This window comes from Podarcis raffonei, chromosome 9, assembly GCF_027172205.1.
Source record: "Podarcis raffonei isolate rPodRaf1 chromosome 9, rPodRaf1.pri, whole genome shotgun sequence".
NCBI lineage: Eukaryota > Metazoa > Chordata > Lepidosauria > Squamata > Lacertidae > Podarcis > Podarcis raffonei.
In genome coordinates, this window is record NC_070610.1 from 78,611,757 (window position 1) to 78,639,343 (window position 27,587).

General features: G+C 47.4%; 1 protein-coding gene across 1 annotated transcript in view; it reads left to right on the plus strand.

Annotated features, from left to right (window-relative positions):
• The first annotated feature begins 7,650 nt into the window (after positions 1-7,650).
• Positions 7,651-27,587, plus strand: part of VAX2 (ventral anterior homeobox 2) — a 61,455-nt gene continuing 41,518 nt past the window's right edge. Inside the window, exon 1 of the mRNA XM_053402206.1 lies at positions 7,651-8,522. Coding sequence (XP_053258181.1) covers positions 8,213-8,522 — 310 coding nt within the window. The 5' untranslated portion in view covers positions 7,651-8,212. The remainder of the gene's footprint in view (positions 8,523-27,587) is intronic.

A 27,587-nucleotide genomic window follows, 5' to 3' on the forward strand; every position in this document is an offset into this window, starting at 1 on the left:
TATCAGAAAATGCTGAAAAGCCTGATCGGGGCTCCGTCCCAGCCTCGTCTTGAAGCTGCCTTAGTCTGGCAATTCGGACTGGCGAGCGCTTTGCTGGCTGGGCAGCCAGGCGGAGCGAGGCCGCTTTCTCGGCTCTTCCCTACCTGGACCTACTGTTTGAGCTCGGGGAAAACCGATTTCTTCGCCCCCTGAGCTAGCGGGCTTCCCTGCCTCTCTCTCCGTAAAGCTTCGGATAAAAAATATTTTTTGCCCGGAATTCTAAGAAAGAATTAGGCCTCCAGAACAGGCACCGCCTTCTGCAGTGCGTGGAAGAACAACCCAGAATCTGGTCGCATCTTTAAAGGCTCACGCCATTTTATGGTGGCGCAGGCTTCCGAGAACCGGAGTCCGCTTTCAGTCCACGCAAACTTATACTGTATCTATTTATTGAATTGTTATACCCTCCTTCGTCCGTAGATCCCAGGGCGATTCTCAGCATAAAAAAGCGAGATAAAAACACAAAACACATAATAAAAAACAAGAACAAACTAAACCAATAACCCCCTCTTCCATAATCAAACAATGTGATGGCGTTTGAGGCGCCCCAATATTCCTGGGCGGTTTAGCTACTACAGGATTCTAACACAGCGATCTTTAATGCACGCCTTTCTTTTGGGCAAGTCTCTCCTGCAAGAGTTCAGCCTTTATAAAGTTATGTGCGGAACACGGTGTATAATCATAATTTTATTTGCCCAGGCGTACAGCTCAGACGTGCAACAGGCGCGTTATACCATCAGCCGTAAAGTTACCAGCCTAGAACATCTTGTTGCGCGTGTGGACAGGGCATCATCGCGCTAAAAACTCCAACCTCCCTTATGGCACTGAGAGGCAGGTATACCTGGGCGCACCGGGCTGCTCCTGTTTCCTACGCGGAGCAGGCGATTTTGTCCGAGTTCACTTTGCTTTGGCCTGGTTTGTTAATTGCCTGGTTAGCGACCTGTTGCCTCTCTGAGCAGTCCATTTTTGGCCCACAAAGCAGGGACGTAAGTTTGAAAAGTGATCTGCACACAAACGATGCAACTGAACATAGTGAAACATTCAGCAGAACGGAAATGCCACGGGGGCACCTTTCTAATTTACAGAGGAACGCTGAGATTTCCTGGGTTTTATTCCAGGTGGGGCTCAGGTTCCTCGCGTTGGCGACCCTCCACACCTGAAGATCCGAACATTACCCTGAACGTCTCTTATGCCCTTACATTTCTGTCCACAGTTTCGTCCAGGCGGCTTCCCGGCGGTCAGGCACTGACCACCCCCCCTGCTTTAGCCAGGTGGGGGCCTCAGATCTTCTTGGACTCCCCATCTTGTCTCCATCTCAGATGAATTACCGCTGGGGTGCCTCCTCGGCACATTTAAGCCTCAGTCTGCCCAAACCGAGGTCACAGAAGGGACACAGGCGATTCCTGAACAGGAGCGCAGCCAGATCCTATGATTGTTTTCAAGACTGCCTTAAACTTCCTCTCTGTGTGTATACGCCCTGAACATTGAAAACAACAGCAGCTATGGGGAGGCATAGAAATGTTTTAAATCAATCCATAGCAATCCTACACATTCTGGTTCACAGTCCCCACCAGCCTATTGAAATGTGTGAGTGGATGGCGCACCTAAATTAAAGAGCCAGCGCACCTAAATTAGCATTTTAGGAACCGAAGGTTTGCTTAAGGAGCTACGTGAAGTTCTCTCCATGTCATCCAACCGGTTCCCACTGTCTGCCTACACAGAGGGAACTCGTGATTTTGAAAGAAGATACAGGCAAGAGACGTTATGTGACCTCATTCAGACGCCATACCGGAAATACACCAAAACGCAGCCGAGGCGAGGTCGGTGTGCTCCGAGAAAGTGACACACCAAACTTCCTTCTGCCCAGGCAACTTCTGCTCCGCGCCTCTTCTTCAGGCTCGACCTCACCTTGGCTGCTGCCAAGGTCAAATCCAGCAGCGGTCAGAGAGACAGGAGAGTGTGTGTGTGTGTCACTGACTTTAATGAGGCCTGAGCTGGTCTCTTCAGAATCACAATGAAACCCTCAGAAAAAGGCGTTTATTTTCACTTGGAGGTGTGGATCGCTGGGGATCCGGGTCTCCCTGGATCGCTGTTGCCTGCCGCTGACTCGAGAGGAGACCTGAGTTCCACCTGAGACTCCTAATTCCTTTTCAGTGTAGAGCGAGGGTCACTCTTGCCCCGAAGGAGACCCCGTTCTCCCCCTTCTCGGAAGTCTTTCCCCTGTTGCATTCCAAGAGGATACAAAGTTTAAAATTAGTTCTAGTTACAGGTAGGTAGCCGTGTTGGTCTGCCGTAGTCGAAACAAAATAAAAAAATTCCTTCCAGTAGCAGCTTAGAGACCAACTAAGTTTGTTATTGGTACGAGCTAGAACTATGGAAGGCACCACATTGAGCCGCATGAAACGAAAGCCCATCAACCGGTACCTGAAGAAGTGTGCAGGCACACGAAAGCTCATACCAATAACAAACTTAGTTGGTCTCTAAAGTGCTACTGTAAGGATTTTTTTAAATTTAAAAATTAGTGCAACGGAAGCAATGAATGAACGTAAAATTGCAAAGAGGTCGCATCCAGTTTCGCACGAGAAAAGGAAATGAACGAGGGGTCCCTAATGCTGTTTTCTTGGCAGCGTTGAATGGGGCTAGTAAGAAATACTAGCTTTCTTTCTTTCTTTCTTTCTTTCTTTCTTTCTTTCTTTCTTTCTTTCTTTCTCCAAACCTTTATTAGGCATTACAGATACAGACCATCTTAAAACATCCATATATGTACAAATAAACAGCCATATAAGATTTTTAGTAACAGAAAATTTCATTGGAGTGTCTTCCTGCTAAACTGTGCCATTCTCCACTCTAAGAGATACTATTGACAGAAACTCAGCCACCTCCGGTTTAAGATCAGACAGGTAGAATCTGATATTTTAATTGTGCCATGATGTTAGACTACCCAAAAAGAGAGATAACACGCGTATATGTAGCTGGTTGTACAGTGGACAGTAGAAAAGAATATGTTCTACAGTGTCCCGCACATTCAAATAACATCAGCAATGTTTATCATTTCTAGGGATGCTTAAATATCCGCCCTTAACAAAAGCTGAGGGGAAAACGTTCAGTCGGGCTAACGTAAATGTCCTGCGTTGGGCTGGAATTATTAACTTTGAGATAGAAGTGATCCTGTTATCGGTTGTATTTAAACCACAGAACTTGGGGGAGCAGATTTTATTTAGAGCTGACTGAATGTTTTGTTTTTCAATGTCCCTTAATCTAATTTGGATATGGCGATAAATATATTGATCACTAGAATTATACAGTACAGTAATTCCAAGTCAATACCAAAAGGTCTAATTTTGCTGTGCATGAGTTGGAGCCATCTGGATTTATGGGAGTCCTTAAGTAAATCGGAAAGCAGACTGGAAGGCTGGGAACGACAATGGCAACGCAGCCAGTATTTTATAGTGCTAGCCTACACTTACTTACTATATATTAATATATATTCTGCGTTACCTATTATAGATTAGTAACTAGTATACTCACCAGTATGTTTCCTGTATATTAGCATATATTCTGTATTACTTACTACATATATGTTCTATATTACTTACTACAAATTAGTATCTAGTATACTTACTAGTAATTTGCTTACTAGTACCTATGAGTAAAAAAGGCTGCATCAGAAGGTTAGCATGTAAGTAAAACTTCAAGCTAAACATGTATTTAGCTAAATGTGCCTTCTCCCAAAAAGACTGACGGGCTAAGAGGAAGGAAGAGATGGACCGTGATTAATAGATGATATACAGGGAGATAATTGTTTTTCTTCTGAGTCATTTTGTCCAACAGAGCAAACAAGTAAATAGATTCAGGATCGGGGCATATTTGGGAACACTTTGCTTCGATATAGGGTGCGGTTGGCAAGAGGCGGCGATGGGCGCCTTGCCAAAGAGATTTCTGGTACATCGATGCCGCAGCTGCAGCCCTCACGTGGAAGGCTAACTCGCCCCCCCCCCCTTTGCTATTAAATGTCTAAGAAAGCAGCCCCGTCTGACAGCTGAAAATGTTTATCCTTTTAAAAAAAAATTCTATACATATATTCCACCGACCGACCGTTCCAGCTCCGGGAAATAATCAGCAGGTGAGAAGCATTCAAACGTGAAGGGGATGGGATGCCATCCTGCAGACACGCGGGGTTATGATCCTGCCAGCACTTTCAAGCGCCGTTCACTTTAATGGGAGAGCTAAGCGCGTGCGGGAAGGAACGACGACGGCAGAAGGAAACAGAAGTACGTTTGTTCCTTTGCTGTTGCCACACATACGTTTTTTAAAAGCGAATATTTTCTAGAAACTGATATTCCAGGCGGGCACCGTCTCGACTGTAAGGCGTGCAAGCAAACTCCCTCGGAATCGGTAGTCACTCCGGATTTAGGTCAGCGTCCCTGAAGTTACCGCAACTGACCAAAACTGTAATAGATCAAATGCTGACCTCCAGCTAGAAGAGCGGCAGACGGTGGTCTTCGGTCTGGGTCGGTGTCCTCGGGGGGCCTTGACTTTTTACCTGTAAAAGAAGCGAGTCGTTTGCGTCTCGACGTTTCCCGTGACTAATAAAAGCTGATCTCTGCCTAAACCAATATCTGGAATTTTCTTCATTCCCCCTCTCCTTCCCCCGCTCTGCCTGGTAAACACGTTGTGCGGGGTTTATTTTGATTTTATTTCCGATTTCAACAAGTGACTTGAAAATAAAATACGTTATCCGACGAGGACGCATTCAAGCATTCCAAGTGGCTTTTAAAGCGCTTGAAAAATGAAAGGAAAACGGATCTCTTTATGTCTTGGTTTATTTTGGTGTGTGTGTGTTAAATCTTTATTAATAATAATTATTGCCTTTCTTTCTCTGCAAGGATACAGGGAAGGAATAAAGTAGCAGGGAGAAGCTTGAGCGCCCAAGTCCTTACGAGGCGATGCAGCCTTTGGGCCCAATTTAGAGGGAAGTTCTCCTGCGCAGTTCTCCCTCCGTCTTCGGAGGAAATGCGCTGGAGCTGTGGGGGACCCGGGTCATTGCATCGGGGCTTGCGCAAGAGAACTTCTTGTTGGCGAGAGCCGGGTTTGAAACCGGCCTGCCTAGGTTTGGTTCCCTCTTTCCCGGCGCGCTTTTTTACACCATCCAAGTCAAGAACGAAGGCAGCCTCTCCCCGCTTTCTTTCAGTTGGAGAGTTTTAACTGGTCTGGATACGCAAAGAGGCCGAGATTGTGCTCTGGGCTATACATTCCTGTGCACAATTTGGTCTTACACCCAAGTAGACTATCGTAGGCTGGCGGTGCAACTTGGGTTCCAGCGTCATCTCCAGCAGAGTTTTTCGCATATCTTTTAAATGCGCAAAACGTAAACACCCGCACGCTTCCAAATATTTTATAATTTTTTTGTGGAGAAACCATCCCAATCTCTGAAGTTAAGAATAATACTAGTAATTTAAGGCAGCCTTTTGAACCACAGTTCGCTGCAACGGGCCCGCTGCCTTGAATGCTGCGGGCAGGTCAAGCAAGGGCCATCCTCGGACATTTCCTACCATGCAGCAAAAGCCCTCTAATAATTTCTAGGGCCTGAGGGAAGGGAAGGATCCAGGCCAGAAAGGGATTCTTGGGATATAACCCTGGGAACGCTTACCAGGAAGCACGTAAGCTGGATTTGCTTCTGAGTAAACATGCAGAAGAAACATGCCCTGTTTATTTGGCGATCGGAAAGTGAAATCTCCATGATCCTCAACTTGGCCCGCGCCTGCCACGCCAAGCCAGCCAGCGGAGGGTCCCAGTCTAGGTAAACCTGCCCCTTACTGGCCTCCACTGAAAGCAATGGGGCTTCAGGAGTCGAGACTGGCTTGTTCCCTCGACTGGGTCCCGAGTCCCGTTAGCTGGCTCTGGAGTCAGTCGGTGGAGGAGCGTTGCTGAGAATTACACCGGTGAAAGCAAGTTCAGATAATGTATTTTTTGGCTGTGGCTTTTACCGCTCTCTAGATACGCAGCCGGGGAGGCCATACAAATAAAATCAGAAGCGGGCGGCTGGACCTAAGAGGCTGTATCATTTATTTCCAGAGTTGCTCATCTCTCCTTTCCCACCACCCACAGTCCAGAAAGCAAATCACTCCGGGTGGAGGCGAAGGGGAGGGGAGAGGCACACATCCCAGGATCATTTGTCAGTCAGGTGGAAGGCTGTCACTCGAGAGGAGCAGGGAGGAAAATACACACAAGCGGCCCATTTCGGTCCTGCAAAAGCGGCTCCCTTGTGTTGGAGCAACATTTGCAGAGATGGCGGGAGACGTTTGCGGGGGCTTAGAGAAATCACTCCTCTCTATAGACACACAATTCAATCAGCTCCCCACCCAAATAAACCCGCCTCACCCACATTATCCTCCTACCAGCCCCCTTATATATATATATATATAAAAGGTTGCTTAGAAATCCGAAAAGCACCCTCGATTCCTCTGTCTCTTTTCCTCTCAAAAGCAAATGCTTCAGGATCACGCCAACCCTTCCATTTCCCTTTCAACCGCCCTGCTAATCATAATAATCAGCGCTCCCCTAATGAAGCGGGAACAGAAGGCACCTTCCAAAGTGGGCGAGACGTTTTCACCCGTCTGTTGAAAACAGCGACAACAAAAACACCCAGAAGCGCCATTCACCTCTCCATCCATCCATCTCTCCGGAGGGGCCTTCCTCGCCCTTGGCGAGAGCAGAGGAGCGCGCGCCTGGGCCTCGCTCGGCCTGCTGAAACGGACTTTGCCCAAACTGGCCAAGCATTCAGAGCCTGAAACGGACTAGCTCCCATGTATTTGACAAGAGCAACAGCTTGAAAGTGGCGCACTTTAATTCACTTTACAGTGCTCACAGTTGCCCGAAAGGGAGAGCTTTAAGCAAGCCCACCAATTGTTCCTTACGCTGCATTATTATTATTATTATTATTATTATTATTATTATTATTATTATTATTATTATTATTCCTTCCCTGGCGATGCTTCTTTTGACAAAGTCCAAACCCGGGGGGAGTTTTCCTTTGCGGAGCGGGGGGTGAGAATGCGTGCAGAGCCGAGTGGCGATTCTTTGTTTTGCCAATGAATGGCGAGGGACTCGCGAGCAGGAAATTACGTGTGTGGCCGCCAGTCCATTTGAAATCGCTCCTTTCCCTTCCACGCCTGGCTCGTTATCCCCAGCTCGCTCTGCTTCCCTCCTCCCCCCCCCGCCCCTCAGAGGAACATTAAAGTGCCAGGGACGGAATGTGTGTGCGTGTAGGGTTGGGGGGGGGGAGAGAAGGATTTCCTTTCTTCAACAAATAAATGGGAATTGGGAATAGGAAAAAACAACAACAACCAAGCGGTGGGTGGAGAGGAATTATGGATTGTCTCCTTGCCTTCCCTCTTCTTTTTCTTCCTCCTCCTCCTCTTCAGCGCCGGATCCCTCCCACCTCCCCACCCCCACCCTCCTCTGCCCGCCCCCGCACGCCGAAATTCTCTCCATCCACGTTGCCAAAGACGCATCGATCTCCCATCCGCGGAAGGTCCAACCTGGAAGGATGTGAAGTGCGGGGGGGGGGGGGAGAGGCCGGAGGGAGGGGGAGGGAGAGGGAGGGAGGGAGGGCTCGCTTAGCTGCGCTCTCGCCTCTCGCGCCTGGTCCTCCTTTTCTGCCTTTGCTCATCAGAGGGAGACGGAGGGAGAGAAAGAGAAAGAGGGAGAGGGAGAGAGAGAGAGGAAAGCAAGAGAGGGATGGAACCGGGCGGCAGGGAAGCTCTCGCCAGCAGGCCGGGCCGGTGAAGTTTGGCCGGGGCTGCCGAGCCGAGGGGCAGCGGCAGTTCCAATGGGGGTGGGGGCAGCTCAGGAGCCTGGATCCGAGCGGGGAAAGTTTTTAACTCTTCGCCTGCCCGATTGACATCCTTTGGCTCCGCACCTTTTGCTAAAGGAGAGCATTCCCGGGAAAACAGCTCGGAAAAGGAAGAAACCAATCGAGGCGAGGGGTTTCTGGACACCTCAAGACGGGGGAAACTGGGGGGCAGACCCGCCTCCCAGCACCATGCTGCTGCTGCTGCCGGCCTGGGTCGCCTGGCTGGGCTTCCCGGCCCCCGATTGCTGACCCTCCACTTTCGGGGAGCGCAAACGGGAGGCAGCAAGAGGAGCGGGGGAAAGTGGAGGGGGCAGCCGGCGGATGTTCCATCCCCGGGCCGGGGCGCCCCCAGGCATGAGCGATGGGGGGAGCGAGGCTGGCCGACGCGCCCTCCTCCTGGGGGACCCCGGCGGCGCCCCGGAGCGAGCCCGGGACAAGGAGGCGCGCGCAGCCGCGCTGGAGAGCGCAAAGTTGCGCGGAGGGGCTCCTGGAGGAGGAGGTGGAGGAATCAAGGACCTGACGGCGGGGACCTCGGCTGCCAGCCCCGGCTCCTCCAAGGAGTGCGCCCCGGAGACGGAGAGCCAGCCCTCGGCGGGCGAGGCGGACTACTGCCGCCGGATCCTGGTGCGAGGTAAGGGAAAGGCTCCCCCGACTCGCGGAGGGGCGCGCGGCGGCTCTTGTACCCCGGCCTTCCACCCGATCCCAAACCCAAGTCCTTCAACCGAAACGCACACCTGCTGCATGTATCCCGACCCACCCACCGCGCCGTCAAGATCTGCCTTCCCCTTCTCCACATCTGTCGCCACAGTCCGGCTCCAGAGACTTCTTCACCCAACCCCACGTTGGACCCTTTTTGCACGCTTCCTGCTCCACCTGTTCTTTTGGGGGGGGGGGATTTTAAAAACCAGAACACCTCTGTCTTTCTGCAAAGATGCGCGCCAATCCTACCATCGCCCTCCAGCTACACTCTGCCCCCCATTCCTTCTCCCTCTGCCCCTCTCTAAACGCTTCCTGTCCTTTCCCCCTGGCTCTCCAGACCCCAAACCCCGCTGTGCGCTCGCTTCTCCTTGCCCCAGCCTGCTCCGGGTCACTCTCTGCTGCCAGTCTCCTTCGCCCTCTTGAGACCCGGCCGGGTCTCGGCTGCCCAGTTCACTGTCTCCAACTGCGGCTGGGCTGCAATGGTGTCCTCCCACCGCCCAGCCAGCCAGCCAGCCAGCCAGCATCTCCCTTCCCCCTCAGCATCTCACCCCTCCTTGAACGCTTTCCCTTCTCCAAAAAAGCGCCCCCCCCATGAATCCCTACTTTCCATCACATCCCTCCCCCCCCCCAAATCTGGCCCCATATGCTCCTTTCCAGGACCCTCCCGATGGAGCAAGGAAGGGGCACAGCTAGCGACAGGAGTCCGATCGCATGGTTACTGCTAAGGGCGCGGGTGGGGGGCTGATTTGGGCTGGAGGTTTTCTCTGGCGCGGGTGGGGGGAGGTTGGGACATTCCAAGCAGGCAATGGCACGGGGGTGGCATTTGCAACAGAAGCAGCAGATGGAGGCGATTATTTTTTAAGGGAATCGGTCTTGCCCTCGTCTCTTTCTCCCCGGACCTGACCCCTTCCCCCGGAGCTGCCCGTCTTTGGGGGGCAACGCGTGTGCGCGCGTGATAATAATTCCAGGTGGCTGCCTTGGCTGGCAAGCTGTTGTCGCAGGAAAACAGCGTCACTGCAGCACCAGCAAGTCAAAAGCTATTTTCTCCCCGCTTCTCTCTCTCTCGAGCACACACATCCTGCACTGAGCTCTTGGAAGGAAGGCAGAGGCTGAAAACGTTCCCCTGGGTTCCCTCTGCTCGTGACCCTCCCCGGCTCTGCCCGCTCCAAAAGGGGCTCAACCCTTTGCCCAAGTCTTTCGAGGATGGGGACGGGACCCCGCAGAAAGGGGGCTGCGCAAGGGGGCGGGGGGGGGGAGAGATCCTTTCACTGGAATCCAAGCCTGAGATTTCAAGATGAAAATGCTTCCCTCCCCCGTTACGAAGGCCGAATTATTACCCTGTAGACGCACAATAGACTGAATCCAAAGGCAGCACAAAGAATATTCTCTCAATTCAGAGCTGCTTTTGCTGAAGATGGCAGTAGCAGTTATGCAGGACTAGAAGAGTCACACAGCCAGCAATTTCTCTCTCTCGATTATCTTTCAGTCTATTGGTCTTGGGTGTGTGTGTGTGTGTGTGCGTGCGTGCGTGTGTAAATCCTAAAAACCATGGCAATCTTTATTAGATGCACGCCATAAATCATAAATCTCTGTCTTGGTTTGGCTTGTTTTTTCCCCATTCTTTCTCTCGTTTTTCCCCGATGCTTATCAGATATCCTTGTTATGAGATTTAGTCTGGAGGCGCGTGAATCTATTTCTCACAAACACAATATTTCAGGTACAATTGCTATATTTTTTACTCGATTGACCCGTCCTCTTTTTCCGCCCGCCCGAATCTAATTATTTTCGTTTCGTGACGTTTCGTTGTTTTTCTCCTTCGTTGCGTTTCGTGATGATAGATAGATGAGTTGTTGTTGTCGTTTGTCGAGGATCCACGGACTCCTCTCGCCCACAGTTGTGCTCAAAGCAGGTGGGCAAAATTAAGTAAAAGGAATCGCGGGTGATAACTGAGAAATGCATCCATGCAACTTCTTGCTTTTCTTCCGAGGCCTTCCGAGGCCTTTGGAGACTCTCGGAAAGAAATCTCGGGCGGGCTGGAGGCCTGGCGCCTGGCGCGGGCCGGCTGGTGACTTCTACCGCAGGGTCCGGATCCTCTCTGGAGTTGGCCCGTTGATCTTTGCAAAAAACACCCCAAAGGGCTGCGGTGGTGGAGGAGCCATAGCCAAGATGCATCTCCAAGAGAGCAGGGAGGGAGGGTAGGAAGGAAGGAAGGAAGGAAGGAAGGAAGGAAGGAAGGAAGGAAGGAAGGAAGGAAGGAAGGAAAATCAAGGGCCGAGAAAGCCCTCCTTGTCTGCTGGGCCTGAGAAACCACGGCCCTTCATTGTTTGAGTTACTGCCGGGTTTTGCGCCCTAGAGCCATCAGTCCTTCCACGTACATGCACGCGCCACACACAACTGCTTATCTCCTTTTGCAACGAGGTCTTCCCAACGAAACCTCAAAATATCTGAAGCGAATAGGCGTATTCTCCTTGCAAAGATTTTAAATATATTTTTGCAACGGCGGGAGCGAAAAGATCGGAGACCTGTCTAAAGTGGCGACCAGCCCTGTGTCCCTCTCAAGCTCGCCCGCAACCCCTATGTCTTTCTGGCACCCACCCAAATTGAAGAGGAGGGAAAAGGCGGGAGAGGCTTGAATTCTGCAGATTTGAATTGTGTGTATGTGTCTGTGTTAAAAGATAATTTGCCCCTGAGAGATTGGCACGAAGCCTGGGCCTAAACGGCGAATATTTGCAGAAAATCCCACAGGAGAAAAAGGAATCTGGGCATTTCTGCTTCCTGGGTCCTGCCTATATCCCTTGTTCTCCCGTCGCCGTCTGGCCCACCCAGTGAAGCCTCCAGCCATCTTTTTTCCATGGCGCCCTCGCTCTCATCCGTTTCTCTTTCCGTTTTCCCAGCTTAGCCTCGAAGCCTGCGCGAATTCAAGGTGGTTTTTTAGAAAGATTTCCGCGTCACCGTCTCTTTCTCCGTCCTCCTCGCCTGCTTGCTGGGAATATATGGCTGATGGGTGTTTGAATTGGCGGATGGATGGAAGGATGGCTAGATAACCGTAGAGCCATAGGTCTGAAGGCAAGTACTGTGCGTTTGTACACACCGCCGAGTCACTCTGGATGGTCAAACAGGACGGATCCACGCGGCCGTGCAGACTCCCTGACATTTGCACGGAGAAAATTGCAAAAAAACAAAAACAAAAACCGTGGCGCGTTCCAGAGTCACTGCGAGAGGAACGTGCATTATTTGTTTAAAATAAGTGATTGATTTAAATTCACATGCACACACATATGGAAATAAATTTAATAGGCAACAGAGAGAGAGAGAGGCTCGCTTGTACCCCGAGGCCTGGCCGTTTGGCACGCTTTGTTTGAAGTTATTTTCAACGGGAGTTGAAATCAGCTTAGATCCAGATAACCTCAAATGGGTGATGGGATCTGGTCAGAAGGGGCAAGATTCAGTCGGATTGCCCAGGCACTTGGGATAGTTTCGTTGGTTTCGGTGGGAGAGTCGAGGGTCTCCTATCGAAATCTACGCGAAGGCGCTTACTTTGGGGCTGGATCGTGCCCTGCTTTGGTTAGGCAGCTTACAGTGCAATTCTGCACGTGTCTACTCAGAAGTAAGTCCCATCGTTTCCCGTTAGGTTCTTTACCCTCAGGAAAGCGTGTGCGGAACTGCAGCCTTCGCATTATCTAACCCTGCAGGGTGCGGTGGCTTTTGCCAAAGATAGTATTTGTACCACTGATGATTTTATTGTTGTTGTTTTTTTAAAAAAGTAGGATTTGTATATTTGTATGCGTTGCTCACGTAAGAAAGCAGACGGGAAGGTGAGGGAAATGGCAGGGGTTTGAGTTGACCTTCGCTGTCATTTGAGGACGCAATCGAGGCTAAAAGAAAACAGCTTTGAAAGTCATATTGATTCTAGGGCACCAATCCACCGGGAAGGTCTCCTGCGCCAGAACCGGTGGAAGTAACTGCGCTTGTCTGCGCAGGAGATCTTCCGCGCTGACCTGCCCAGAGTTAACGCTCGGATCCCTTACACTGGAAAAACAGAGAGGAAATCTGGCCTTGATCAATAGAGCAGTTATAAAATATAGCTGGTTGCGCAAGGGGTGTGTGTGTGTTTGTGTGCGTATTCGTAAGCCCCTCTTGCACCTTCCCCTTCTCTCAATTTCGCTCTCCACCTACATGTACGACCATTTGCGAGAGACAGTTGTGTAACCCGACCTCTTAGGCCCATGATCTTTTTATGTAAGTTGCATTAAAACGCGCGCGCACATCCTCCTCCCTGAGGTCCCCGAGTCTCGCTCACCTCTGTTTCCCCCCTAACACGGAGGCACCCCTTAATTTTCTTCTCTAGAAAAATGCCCCAAATACCAACCAACCTTCCTTCTTTCTCTAAGGCTTCCTCTTTTAGTTCCTCGCTTCCCTCTCTGAAAGACCCTTGTTTAAAAGCCACCACACGTCCCCTGTTTCTTTTCCTACTGACAGAGAACAGTAATGATGATGATGATGATGATGATGATGATACAGTAATAACAATACAATACAGTAATAATAATACAGTAATGATATTGTTATGTATATGCCGCCCATCTGACTGGGTTGCCCCAGCCACACCGGGAAGCTTGCAACAAAACGTTAACACACATATATCCTTAGTAGGACCCCCACTCTCCCTCCCCCGACGTGGTCAACAGATGACCTGCTTCTGAGGGCATCTGGCCTGGCTCTGGCATCACACACAAGGGCGGGGGGGGGAGCGCGGAACAAGCCAAGGAGGCCTCTTGTATGTTTCAGTTTCATCATGTCAATTTCGCCCTAGGAGCTTATGGGGAGGTGGGGTTTGTTTAGTTTCCGCGAGGCACATGGCTTTGTGTAAGCGCAGATCTCAAATTTTGCATCTTGCGGGGGCGGGCTGCTGCTGCAGGGAATTTAGGGCGGGGAGGAAAGGGGACCCGCGTGTGTTTGTGTGTGTTTGCGTGCCTACGTGTGTGGAACTGGAGTGTGTTCCAGGGTTTGGCCTTATTTTAAAGCTGACGTTTGGAAGATGCACCGGATACCTTGAGAGAAGCCGGGGTCATCCCGAGGGCACCGGGACGCTTATACTACAAGCTCCTGCGCTCCCTTGCCAAACACTTTAGCAAGCAAAAGCCTGGACGCTCGTTGGGCTGGGACGTGCCTCATCAGATCCTAATCAGCCTGGCTTGAAACTAAGTTATCGAGACAGATTAGGCCGGTAGGTGGGTCGGCAGGTAGGCTGGCTGATTACTGCACAGTGGAATTAGAGGGGGAAACGAGGGTCTCATTGGTAGCTAGAATCCGCACAGGGCAAGCGGTACAGGCCGCAAAAGAGCCGGGCGGTGCTAAGTACTTCCAAGTCACATTGATTTAAATGAGAGGGTTAAGCGCGCGTTGAAATCCCAGCCGTGGAAAGCGCTGAGCTCTGGATGGATCGGGCCCAGTGCTCGCTTGCCAACAAAGCCAAGTGCATTCGCCTACTTTCCTTGTCTACAACACGCCCCCCCCCCACCGCCCAGGACACGAGATGCGGTTTTATTTCTGCTCAAATTGTGTGCTATCTGCCGTGTGTAAGCAGATCGGTGATTTATTTGCAAATATCTAACACTGCCTTGGCGAGGTTTGGGTGGGGGACACACGACTTCTTTAATTTATATATAATTTATAGAGGACCCGTCCTATATCCACTGGCGTAAATCGCTTACAGTTCATAACTTTAATATGTGATTTTAAAAAAAATGATAAAATGGAAATATTTAGGCCTTTTAAAATCACACACCATTTCCTTCCCGTGGATTGTGGCTGGACTGGACTTTACATCCGAGGAACCCAGCAGCGGTAGGCCCCTGGCGTCCGAGAAGACCCTGCTCAGGAGCCCGACCAGCTGGATCGAGCCCCATCTTGGTGTCGGCCGAAGAGGAATAAAGGAACAAACCCTAATTCTGACCATATAACGATTTCTAGGGCGCTTTTCTCTGTTGCGCCAACGCCTGACCCTTTTCGAAACCTGCTTCCAGGCGCCCGCGGTGCCATTTTGAGGACGCGCAGCCGCGTTTGCTCTTCCAAACAAGCAGCCAGAGGCCTTCGTGGACCATTTCTCCCACGCCACTTGCCTTCCCAACTCCTCCTCTCCTCCCCCTCTTCGAAACCGGAACGCGCTTCCCTTTTCCTGCAGCATCTGATTTTGATCCGGATTGCAAAAGTTAAAGGAGAAATGAAGAACCGGAGGAGATTCCGCTTCGCGCTGTCAGATTTCCTCCATTTTGCCGCAAAGGCACCCCCCCCCCCAGCTCTGACAAAATGGAGGCAAAAAGGGTGGTAATTCCATAAAAAGGACCAGGAGAGACAGTCCTAAGATCCCTTGGGATCAATGCCCAGAACTCTGCCGGATTGTGATCAAGGCCCGAGCGCGCAAACGCAGCTCACGACGCTTTTACGCAGAGACGAAGACCCACTGATTTCGGTCTTAGATTCACTTTCAAAACCACCGCAGGTTTATATGTGTGTATCTGAGTGTGATTTATATTTATAGCCTTTTTTGGCCTAGCGACTCTAATACATGATCACTATGTGTCTAACTGCTTCGGTCTCAAAAATCGAGATTTGAGGATGTTTTCCTTTCCGAAATCCGGCCTGGAATTTTCTTCGGGAAGCAAATCCTCTCACTCTCTCGCAATTTCCGCCCCTACTTTCTCTCTTTTAATTCCGATATAGATTTCTTTGTTGCTGCTTTTGTGAGAAAAATGGAAAATTGTTGCGGATTCGGGGGCTAAATGTACAAATTTCATATTAGCAAATATACACCGGTGTCCCGTCCCCCCCAAAAAAACTCAAAAACACTCGGAGCGGATCTGTCCTCGAGGCCTGTTGCTCAACCCCACCCAGGGAACACCGTAGCGCTTTTGCGCAGTAATTTCCGCCGGGCTTGCGGAGACCTTCCCGCTCGGTCGCTTGAGAGCGCCGCTTCCTTATTTATCTCAGACAATATCATGAATTTCATATTTTTATTATTACCTCAACTTCGAAAACTGTGTAACAATAGTCACTATTAAATGATAGATCCCAGATAGTGTATTTCTTTGTTTTTGAAATGATATGAAGTGTGCATGTGTTTGTTTATGTGTGTGTCTCTGTGTGTATGTATGTGCGCTCCTACTCCTTCCTGTGGAGACATTCTCCCCCTAACATGCTTTGCGGGGGGGGGACGAATTGAACACAGTCCAGGGATGCAATTTATCCAGGGATAAATTATTGGGCGTCACCGAAATAAACAGGAATTCACTGAGACTCGCTTCATGCCTGCCTTTGTGGCATGAAAACAGAGCTTTAATTACTATCATTTATTTCGAAATTATTATTTTTTTCTATCTTCAAAAACTGCGGGTAACTGCTAAGAGAAAGTCGACTCCGCCTCTTCCCTCCCCCGTCATGTTATAACTGTTTTTATTTCACATTTACAAGGGCACTATGAATATTTCTGGATAATTAATACACCCCAGTTTTGAAGACTTTTACTGAGTGATCCAAACGCAGCAGAGCAAAGAACCAAGCGGCTAGATATTCCTTCGGAACATAAAGAAGTCCAGTCCAAGATCAGTCAAAAGGATGGGGATATTTTCGTGGAAGCGAAGAGGGCTGATAGCCATGGGTATTCACATGTAATCAGAACCGAATAAAATAAAATTTGGTAGGATCCTGCCAGTTACGACTTTGCTTTTTAATATACACCAGCAACACCCGTAGCGGGGCAGTCCATTGCCTTATCTTATACTGTATTCCCATGTGCCCGTGTATGTAATCATTATATGGATAAATTGTGTGTGTTGAGAGAGAGACGTTATCTATCTATCTGGTGCTGGAGCAACATGAAAAGTGCTATACATATGATAATGCAGGGAATTCTGTAACACCGCGCTGGTAGATAATATAGACGTAGCGCACACACGACCTACAGGGTTCGCGCACACGTATAATTTGCGAGCGCAATTCTTCAGACGAGGCATCCACGCAGAACCGAAAGGACCCGAGGCGCAAAAATAAGCGCCAAGGGATCCAGTCGATCCAAGGCCTCGGGGCCACTTCTGCACGAGCCGGAGGAGCGTTTTGCTCCGCGAGGGGGTCTCTGGGCCTCTGCCCGGTCCACGGACTCGTCGGGATCTTCCGCCCTATGGCCTAGCCCATCTCCCACAGAGGAACACCGAGGGCTGAGGACCCGTATCCTGCAAATCAGCTCTCCAAACTCCAGGGCTTCGGCTGGACTGATAAAAAACAGAAACCCCCAAGAGTTTGGCGGTACCTAGAAAATGACATATATTTATTAGGGCAGAAGTTTTCGGGGATCTCGTTCCCCTTCGGTCAGATACAAGAGCCGAGCGGTGCTGGGAATCTACAGGCTCCTCGCGGGAGAGAGATCTTTTCAGAGCCCACCCTAATCTCCAGACTGTAAACTTGTTTTAACAGGCTTGAATCTTTAATTTTGATATTGTTGTCGCCCGCCCTGGGGCCTGATGGTGAAAGACGGGGAAGAAATCCATCAAATGGCGTTATTATTTATTTATTCATATTAGGATTAGGATTAGGATTATTCACAGGTGCCACGTACCACGTTCTGCATTTGTAAGAACTCCGTATTTTAGTGTGGCAGCACCTGCACTTTGGAACTCCCTGCTTATTGATAATCAGGCAGGCGCTTTCTTTGCGTTTTCGGCGGCTGCTAAAAACATTCCTGTTGAGACAAACCCACCCGGATCCTTAGAAAGTTGAGCGGAGTTTTAAAGCGGCTTTTAGTCTAGTGTTATTTTAACTTTTTGAAAGTTTCATGGTTATTTTAAATAACAAAACTGCGGTTTGTTTTTAACAATCAAACGATGTGTAAAGCTTATGAAATTTATATTAATAATTATAGAGATAATATTTGTAATGATAGATAGATAGATAGATGATAGATAGATGATAGATAGATAGATAGATAGATGATAGATAGATATAGATAGATAGATAGATATAGATAGATAGATGATAGATAGATAGATAGATAGATAGATAGATATAGATAGATATAGATAGATAGATAGATATAGATAGATGATAGATAGATAGATGATAGATAGAGTGGTTCAACCCTTTCCCTTTCATCTGGAAATACCACTAGAGTTTCCTTCCTTCCCAGAGAGGTGATTTCGATCACAGGTGGGAAAGAATAGAGATATAATAGACGACAGAAGAATAAAACAGAACCCACAGACGAGGCGCCCTTTTCGATGCGCGAATATGTCAAGATATGGTCCGCTGTCCCGCCACGTTCCTTGCTTTTTCTCGAAAGCGGATACCCTTGATGTCTCTGGACTTTCTCCTCAAAGGCAGATGAGATCTGGCTGGCCGTTGAAAGGGCCTGTGGATCGAGGCCTTTGCATTCTCCTCCCCCTCCGGCTTCAAGGGATCTAACTAGATAGCTGCCTGGGTTTTGCGCAGCGACCGCGTCATCTCCTCGTCACGGCCCGATCCCCTGGAATGGCAAGATCGGCTTGCTAGGGGAGTTTTCTCGTCGCCTCCCTCGATCCTCGGCTTCAGCCGCCTCCAGAAAGCGGCACCATATTTCTCGTTTGATGGGAAACTGATACCAGGAAAGAAGAACGAGGGGCAAATCCAGACACGCGGATCACCAGCTTCCAGCAAGCGGGCGGGTGTGGATGTGGACAGGAACCTGTGAAGGTACCAAAGCCGCGGTCAGAGCTCTTTTACTCCACGGACCTCCGTTCCAGGAATTTTGCATTTTTATTTTTATTTCACACAAAGTCTGCCCAGCGCCCGCTGCGCTAAGCGGCCCCTTTGCCCATAAAATGCTCCTGTGTGTGTGTAAATAACACACGATCTGTAATTTATCAATCGATCGATCGATTTTTCCCTCCTCAAAAATCAAAGTTTTCACTGATCCTTCTGCCATAACTCCGAAATGCAAATTCCTTATTGCAGTGGTTGTGTTTCCCACCACCGAGAAAAAACACCTCGTTTCTACCGCAGAAACCATTATTTAGGTATTAAAATATTTGTATACCGCTGGGTCATATCTCTCTCTCACACACATATACATACATACATACATACACATAGGCGATTAACTGCAATTAAAACATCAAACCATGCAATAAGACCAGAAAAAAATTAAAAACATCAATTAAACATTGTGGAGAGATGTATTTTGAATTGCCTGCCCAAGCCTGGTGGAAAAGACAAGTTTTCAGCAGTCTTTAATAATAATAAGTTGGCACGATAAAGTGGGATAAATCAGTTTCCTTCTCCTCTGTTGTTACCAACCCATAGATCTCCCTAGACAAGTTGAATTCTAGAATTCGCTGGGAAATATCAGAGAAGCTCTGCCGCCTTCGCGGTCCTGCGAGGGGAAAAATCTGCGCGGCCATAATTCCGGTTGCACAGCCGAATCCCACCCTTTCCTGCGCCCCTTACGCTGTCTCCATTCCCAATGTGGAGGAAGAACCCGCAACAATCACGAAGAGAAGAGAGGGAGGGAAAAGGAGGAGAGAAAGAGAAGCCAAACTGAAAAGACTATTGCGCCATCACCACGCACGAACACTCTTGGCGCCCCTACTTTTGAAAGATCTCTGTCTGGTTCTTGGCCCGGGGTGGGAATAGCGGATTCACACGTGCGCTCGTGACCGCTGAACCTGGCGCATTCCCCCAGCTGGGAGACGATGGCTGCCGCTGGGTCGTTTCTAGTCCACCCCCCAAAAAAGTGCATTTATGGTGAAACGGCTTCCGGAAATTTTATTTCATTTTATGGGAAGCGTTTGATAAATGACACTTGGGGACGCTGGACTTCTCTGGGGTATTCCATTACGTGTGAAGCGCACCATTCAAATTTCATTCCCCGCTTTACAACTTCCTGATATATTTGGGGCGGGGGGAGGGAGTGTCACTGAGAAGGGAGGTGCGGGTCAGCTCGCCAGGCCCGATCTTATTTTACTTTTTAAGAAGGGCGTGGGGAATCCTCTGAGCATGTGCAGCTTCGCCTTTTAAACTCGCTTAAATTATACCTCCATCATGACTGTGGGAATAAAAAAAGGGTCGGTTTCTGCAGCCCCGAGGTCGAGTACATTTCCTTTGGAATTAAGAGCCGTTGTGTTGCTCTGCAACAGTTGCAGGGCAGGAAAATATGTTTTAAAAGGAAAGATACTAAAAGGAGCGTCTGTAGCTATATGTGCATTCCTGGCTGCAAACCGAGATGGCAAAAAGGTAGAATTCAGGCCGCAGCTGCACCGGTGTGCCTAGCCTGGAGTGTCCGTCCGGAGCTGCTGGCCGCTGCAAATTTTGGAAACGGCTGGGCTGCGAGGTCCTGAGTTCAGTCCTGTTGTTGTTTAGTCGTGTCCGACTCTTCGTGACCCCCTGGACCAGAGCACGCCAGGCACTCCTGTCTTCCACTGCCTCCCGCAGTTTGGTCAGACTCATGCTGGTAGCTTCGAGAACACTGTCCAACCATCTCGTCCTCTGTCGTCCCCTTCTCCTTGTGCCCTCCATCTTTCCCAACATCAGGGTCTTTTCCAGGGAGTCTTCTCTTCTCACGAGGTGGCCAAAGTCTTGGAGCCTCAGCTTCAGGATCTGTCCTTCCAGTGAGCACTCAGGGCTGATTTCCTTCAGAATGGATACGTTTGATCTTTTTGCAGTCCATGGGACTCTCAAGAGTCTCCTCCAGCACCAAAATTCAAAAGCATCAATTCTTCGGCGATCAGCCTTCTTTATGGTCCAGCTCTCACTTCCATACATCACAACTGGGAAAACCATAGCTTTAAATATACGAGTTCAGTCCTAGGGAAGAGTATACGGTAAAGGCCCCGACTTTACTCGAAAGTAAGTGCAAGGTGGGGTGCTTCTTGTGTTTTCTTTTGACCGTCTTTCTCACGAGCAAGCCCCCTTGAAACGAATGAGAGACGCAGAAGGTGCATTTCTTTAATACTTACATCGATATAGCCCGACTTTCCTCCCAAAGGAGCTCCAGGCGGCGAACAACCCAAACTTCTAAAAACAGTACCAGCCCAGATAGGCAGACATGGAGGGACCACTCCTTTTTTAAAAAAGTCATTGTGCAAGAGGCAGATCTTCTTCAGTAGTCTGGAGAATTGAGCAATTGGTGTGCCTCTTGCGAGGAGAGAGGTGGACACTTGACCTGGCGTCCTTCCTTCACACGATCTGTCCCCTCCAGGGCGGGGCCGTTTCTGGATAACACCCAGCGCTGTGATCTGCGCCCTCGGCTCCGCGGCCTGGTCCAGATCATCTGCCCAATACATTTAATAGCAAAAGAGGATGCGGAGGTTGGGTCCGCTCCCACCACCAACTTCTCTGCAATATCTTGATAGTAATGCTGGCCTACCAGGCAGAGTTGGTGTGAAGATAGCTCAGATGAAATACGTTAAAGCTTGAGATGCGCGCGTTACAGTTGGTACAGCTGCAGCCCTGACCCCCCGCTAAATAAATCGTATTTAGCGCTGCGCCGCGCGCCGCCGCCCCTCTGTTTTTCCGAGAGAGACTTGGCTCTTTCAACTGCTCTTACCAGCAAGCATAAAATGACCGTTGCTTCCTGCTAGTCGCCTCGGAGTATGCAAAAAGAGGCCACGCTTTTCCAGGAGGGGTGTGTGCGATTTATCTTCTTTATCTTCTCTATATCTCTCTCTATATTAGCATTCTATTTAGCTATATATTTGAGCTTTGATTCTTGCACTGCTTCAGGGGTTTGGACCAAGCGATCGTTGGTGGAGATCCCTTCCAATTCTACAGTTCAGTGATTCTATATCCCACCACAATGCATCCCAACAGGAAAAACAACAACAATTGCAGCATAATAATATCAGCCACTTACGACACAGAATGTCTCAATATGACTTATGCAAATGCCACACCTACAATCGGCACAGGGAACTAACCACCTTCATTTACTAAGAGTGCCCATCTTGCAATATTATATAAAGGAAAAAGCCAGCCACACCCTGCTAAAATATGAACCCCCAAACAGGCAAGGGGTATGGTCCCAATTAAAATTCTAGCGTTTTTAATCTTGTATTTTTATGTTGTGAACTGCGCTTAGGGCAGTATATAAATTTAATAATGGTGATGATGATGATGAATAAAGAGGAAGAAAGTCCTTGCCTGGCAGCTAGAAGTGGAGAAGGATGGCTGGGGAGAGCACCCCAAATATTATTATTATTATTATTACTATTATTATTATTATTATTATTATTATTATTATTATTATATTTATTTATTTATTTATACCCACCCACTCTGGGCAGCTTCCAACAGAACACTAAAATACAATAACCTATTAAACATTAAAAGCTTCCCTAAACAGGGCTGCCTTCAGATGTCTTCTAAAAGTCTGGTAGTTGTTTTGCTCTTTGACATCTGGTGGGAGGGAGTTCCACAGGGCGGGTGTCACTACCGAGAAGTGAGCCACTCCTGAACAGGCCTGTTTCTGCTCTCCAGCTTCAGAGGGGGCACATGAAGAAGAGGCTCCACAGGCACACAGGGGCTAGCTTCCTTCATGTGGGGATAAGCAGACCTTGAGATCTTGGGCTCCTCAGGCACACCAAAGCTTTCCAGATCAAAACCAGCACTTTCAACTGAAGCCAGAAACCAGTCATTTAACTCATGCTATTCAAGGTTGCTCTCTCTAAGCAGATATAGGGTAGGATGACCAGGTTTTATATCACATCCGATATATATGTGGGGTGGAAGGGGCTTCACGAAACGACACCTTCCACACCTCCAGTTTGGTATATCTGGGTTGTTGATTTTTTGACATGTACTGCTGGAACTGTGTAGATGAAGAGGTTAATAACGTATTTTGCAAATCTGCCTCTTCATGCATCTTTCTGTTCTTTACAGATGGCAAAAGCCCCACAGTAATTTTCAGTACATAAAATGCCAGTGGACAGCGTCTATTGGGAAGGTCTCCTGCACAAGACCCATTGCTATAAATGGGAGATGTGTAGTAGTAGCACTTTCCACATGCATAGCATCCAGTGACTTCAGAGGGACTTGTGCAGGAGATGCTCCCAATCAACCATAACCAATGATTCCTTCTTAGATACCACGTGGAACACTTCAAGATGATTTGTTTATCGAGCGTTCCTTAGGATCTGTTTGCAGGGAATTTAGATATTTGCTCCTCGATGGGCATTTGTTCTGATAAGTTTGCAGGGAGGTTAGACAACAAAGAGTGTTAACTTCACACTTTCCAGTGTGGTTCTCCATCACATCCCTTATTGCAAAATTCTGATCTTTTGAGACAGCAGGTTGGTTGTGCAAGACCTCCTAATCAATGGCTGGTATTCCAAGAAAAAAGTGACAGTCTGGAAGCCTACGAAATTTCCTAGTTTGTAGCCAGTCATCTGTCTTCCTCAACTCTGAAGAGTGAACAACAAAATGTCCTGTTGTCTAGGCCAGACAAATAGCTGCAGAGGATTTTCTTGCTTCTGGAAACAACATTTGGAATCAATGGCATTTTTTTCTGGGTTGTGTCTTTAGGATTGGAAGAAATGGAACTTTAGTCCCACTAAAATGATCTGGGCTGCTCTCGATAGAGATGGCATTCTTTGGCTTCCTCCAAAAATATTCTCTCTCTCTCTCTCTCTCTCTCTCTCTCTCTCTCTCTCTCTCTCTCCCTCTCCCTCCCTCCCTCTCTCTCTCTCTCTTTCCCCCTCTCTCCTGCCCATTAAAACAAATTAGGTTAGGGGTTAGAGACATTCTTCTTCCCCACAAGTTCATCCTTTGCACCCACATCCTTCCTATGGGGACTTGTGGGTGCTGCCAAGTCATCGCTCACCTGCCGTCCTCTCACTCTTGCATTTTAAAATATTTTGTGTTTTTATACAGTGGTACCTCGGGTTACATACGCTTCAGGTTACAGACTCCGCTAACCCAGAAATAGTGCTTCAGGTTAAGAACTTTGCTTCAGGATAAGAACAGAAATCGTGCGGTGGCAGTGGGAGGCCCCATTAGCTAAAGTGGTGCTTCAGGTTAAGAACAGTTTCAGGTTAAGGACAGACCTCCAGAACGAATTAAGTACTTAACCTGAGGTACCACTGTATTGTATTCTTATGTTGTGAACCTCCCTGAGATCTAGGTATGAAGGGCAGTATACAAACTTAATAAACAAACAAACATGCAATTTATGGACTTCCACGATGTTAAGAAAACCAGCAATTTATTTAAAAAAATTCTTTGTCACTATAAACAAGAGCAGGCAGGTAAGAGAAGGGTATGATGAACATTCCAACCCAGATGCAGAGTTCTGAAAAGCAGGTGCAAAACTATCCAGCAGAAAAGAGGGTAAGTCATAGAATCATAGATTTGTAGAGTTGGAAGGGGCCCCCAAAGGTCATCCAGCCCCACCCTGTGCAATGCAGGAATTTCAACTAAAGCATCCATGACAGGTGGCCATCCAACCTCTGCTTAAAAATCTCTGAGGAAGGGGACTCCACTACCTTAAACAATGCCTCTGTTACTAGGCTGTGGCCACTGAGGAAGGATAGAAAATCCAGTATTTGTTTTCAGGTAGACGGAGGCAGAAAATAACAAGCTAGATAAGGAGGATAAAACAGGGGGTGGGAATAGATGGGGAGGCTCAGATGGGAAGGGATGTTTTGGGGCGTCAGCTGAGCAAGGAGTCTGATTAACAGGTGGCAAATTGATGGACTGGTCCACATTCTTCTTCTTTATTTGCATTTGTTCGTAACTTTATGCAGAAGAATCTGGAGGCAACTGAGTAACAAGATAAAATGCAAACAGGTGTAATCAATGCTGCAAAGCCACCTCAAAGCAACAGCATGCAATGATAAATTCCTTTCCCCCCCCCAAATTTTTTTTATTAGTTTTTCAACAAAGTTTTAAAACAAACAAATAGACAAACAATACAAACAAACATAAATCTTCACTCTATTCAAACCAAACTTCAGTAACTTTGTTAAGTGACTTCCTCGTATCTCCCTGGTTGAATTTCAGTGTAAATTATTTTAACGGTTTCCCAACACCAATATTCTTTAAAAATTAACTTAGTCATTAACATCTTTCTTTCTTTCTTTCTTTCTTTCTTTCTTTCTTTCTTTCTTTCTTTCTTTTCAATTAAGCATTACATCATCTTAATTCATCACTTAACATATTAAAATCCCAGGCCTCTCTGGTATTTACAAGCTTTTTCCATTAAATTAACTTAACATGTTTAGCTAAATAATCATTAAATTTTGTACATTCTTCCTGGTAGTCCTCCTCCTTCTGGTCGCGGATTCTCCCAGTCAGGTCGGCTAGCTCTGAGGAGTTCATCATCTTCATCTGCCAATCTTCCACTGTTGGTATTTCTTGTGTTTTCAAATTCTTAGCTAGTAAAATTTGAGCAGCAGTTGTGGCATACAAAAATAATTTAACATCTTAATGCTTCCTAGGATGCTCAGCCAACAATACAAGTCCTGCCCCCATCCTATTAAAAGAGGTGGAGAAGCTAACTTAACCCCCACACGGGATTCTTCAGCTATGATTCCTGCATTGCAGGGGGTTGGTCTAGATGACCGTTGGGGATCCCCTTCCACCTCTACGATTCTACGATTTTATGAAAAGCCCGAGAAGATGAACATATCTTAGCTTGTTGCCAGGCTTGGAGTCATCACTGTACTCCTTTTGGTGCCTGCTTAAAACGTTTTTGCTCTCAGCATGTAAAACTTACGTTTGCTTTATTTCTTTTTGGCTACTGCTGATTTCAATAATCTTTCCGATATTTTAAAGACCCGCTTTAACAGCGCTTTAGCAATATTTTTCCTGTTTAGTTTTATGTTCTTGCAAACCACTGAGAGGTATTTGACACGCAAGAAGTATATACACTTTGTTAAATAAATAAAACTAAATAAAATAAATGGCTGTGGTGGGGATTTTCAGTTAGTCCAAGCGGGTCTGAGTGAAATTTGAGGAGCTGTCTTTGTTTGGGAGATCTTTGGGGGGGGCAGGAATGAGAAATGGGAGGGGGGAAGTCAAGGTGGTGGAAGGGAAAGGAAATAGAAAACTCTCTAAATTTGTTTTGAGGAGATGAACTGAGAGCCCTTGAAGGTGAGACGAAGCTAATATTTCCCTAGAAAGAAGAAGGAAAGAATCTGGGAATAATTCAGTGCGGAATATTGTGAGATAGTTGGTGTATGAACTTGAATTAAGTTCTTGTGCCTGTTTGTTCTTTCTTTTACTGCACATTTTAATTGCAAGGTTTGCTTATGGAATTGTTTTCTTGCTTGCTTTAATTATGCACTTTTTTGTTAATTGGTATTTTATATTGGTAAACTGCTTAGAAGCCACTTTGGCACTTCAGGAGTATATATAACAATAGTCTGAACATACGCAAGTCTGAGAAAACACACCATGCAGAACTGAATATCTGAAAGCTCACCCTTATTTATTTAGTTCATAAAATCTGTACGCTGCTTAATTGTCAAAAAGCAACAACAACCAAATCTCAAAAAAGATAAAACAGTAAATAATAATAATAATAAAAACACAATAATTTGAATGAATGAATTTTATTATTTCGGTCACAGACCAGTTCCAGCCCACATACAATATCAATAATTGAAGGCTTTTGGAAAGCTAAAATAACAGTAGACTGGAAACAGATTAAAACTCACACCAACTTTCTACCTACATAGGTGAGCAGGCTTGTCTGAACAAACATGGGAAGTTCAGGATGGTGGTGGTAGCAACCTAGGAGAGGCTACTGTTTTTGGCGGCGGCTGAGCTGTGGAATTTCCTCCCCCAGATGTCTGTCTGGTGCCTAAACTGTACAGCTTTAATCATATTCTGAAGATGCACCACTTCAGCCTGTCTCTTACCCCTGAGACAACCTATTTTTAGAGACCACCTTAGTCTTCCCATCGCAAATGGTTTTAACGGATCTTAATCTTGTATTTGTATATCGTGGCAACTCTACCTGGGACTTTATGGAGAAGGGCAGGTAAGAAATCAAAATCAATGATGATGATGATGATGATGATGATGATGATGTAGATTTGAAGATGCAAGCACATGGCTTGAACCTTTCCAGATCATCTGCCTCTTACGAACTAAATGTTGTCCCTAAACCCAAATCCTGAGACAAAGAATTCTGCCTCAAAGAATTCCCCATGCTCACACACCCTCCAACATTTCTCTGATGAAAATAGGGATGTCAAATATCATAATAATGTTAATAATGTTAATAATGTTAATAATAATAATAATAATAATAATAATAATAATAATAATAATAATATTGTTATTTATACCCTGCCCATCTGACTGAATTGCCCCATAAACTCTGGGCAACTTCCAATATATAGCTATCTCCTTAAAGAAAACTTCCCTCTACAGGGCTGCCTTCAGATGTCTTCTAAAGGTTGTATAGTTACTTATCTCCTTACTTATCTCCTTGACTCGGGGGTTGCATAACTCCATAGCCTCCCACATTTCCCCGAAGAAAATAGGGACATCCTAAGGAAAAGCAGGACATTGCTGGATCAGATCAGAAACCGGAGCGGCTTCTGTAAATCTGGTAGTGTCCCTGGAAAACAGGCACACTTGGAGGGTCTGTGTTCAACTTGCTAAGGGCATTTCTGTCTGAACTCTGGAATCTTTGCAGTGAAGTTCTGGTGGGGTTTCCAAGGCAGCTTATGAAGGTCTGATGATGAATAAAAGGGTTGTGTGCTTTGCACACCGCAGTTCACTTATGTAATTGTTGATTTCTTCCCGTAAGAATGGCTATCCCCCATAGCTCTTGAAAGCTGCGTTTATCAATTATATATCTCCTTCAAATCGCATCAGATTTTCCATTCGCAGAAACCCTCCCTCTCTCCTTTCCTCAGCAAAATTACCTCAAATGCTCAGCTTATCTTTTTCTGTCTCCCTGGACTGGCCGGGCCATCATACATAGCTGGAGACATTTTGCAAAGGCGCAAATTCGTATCACTAA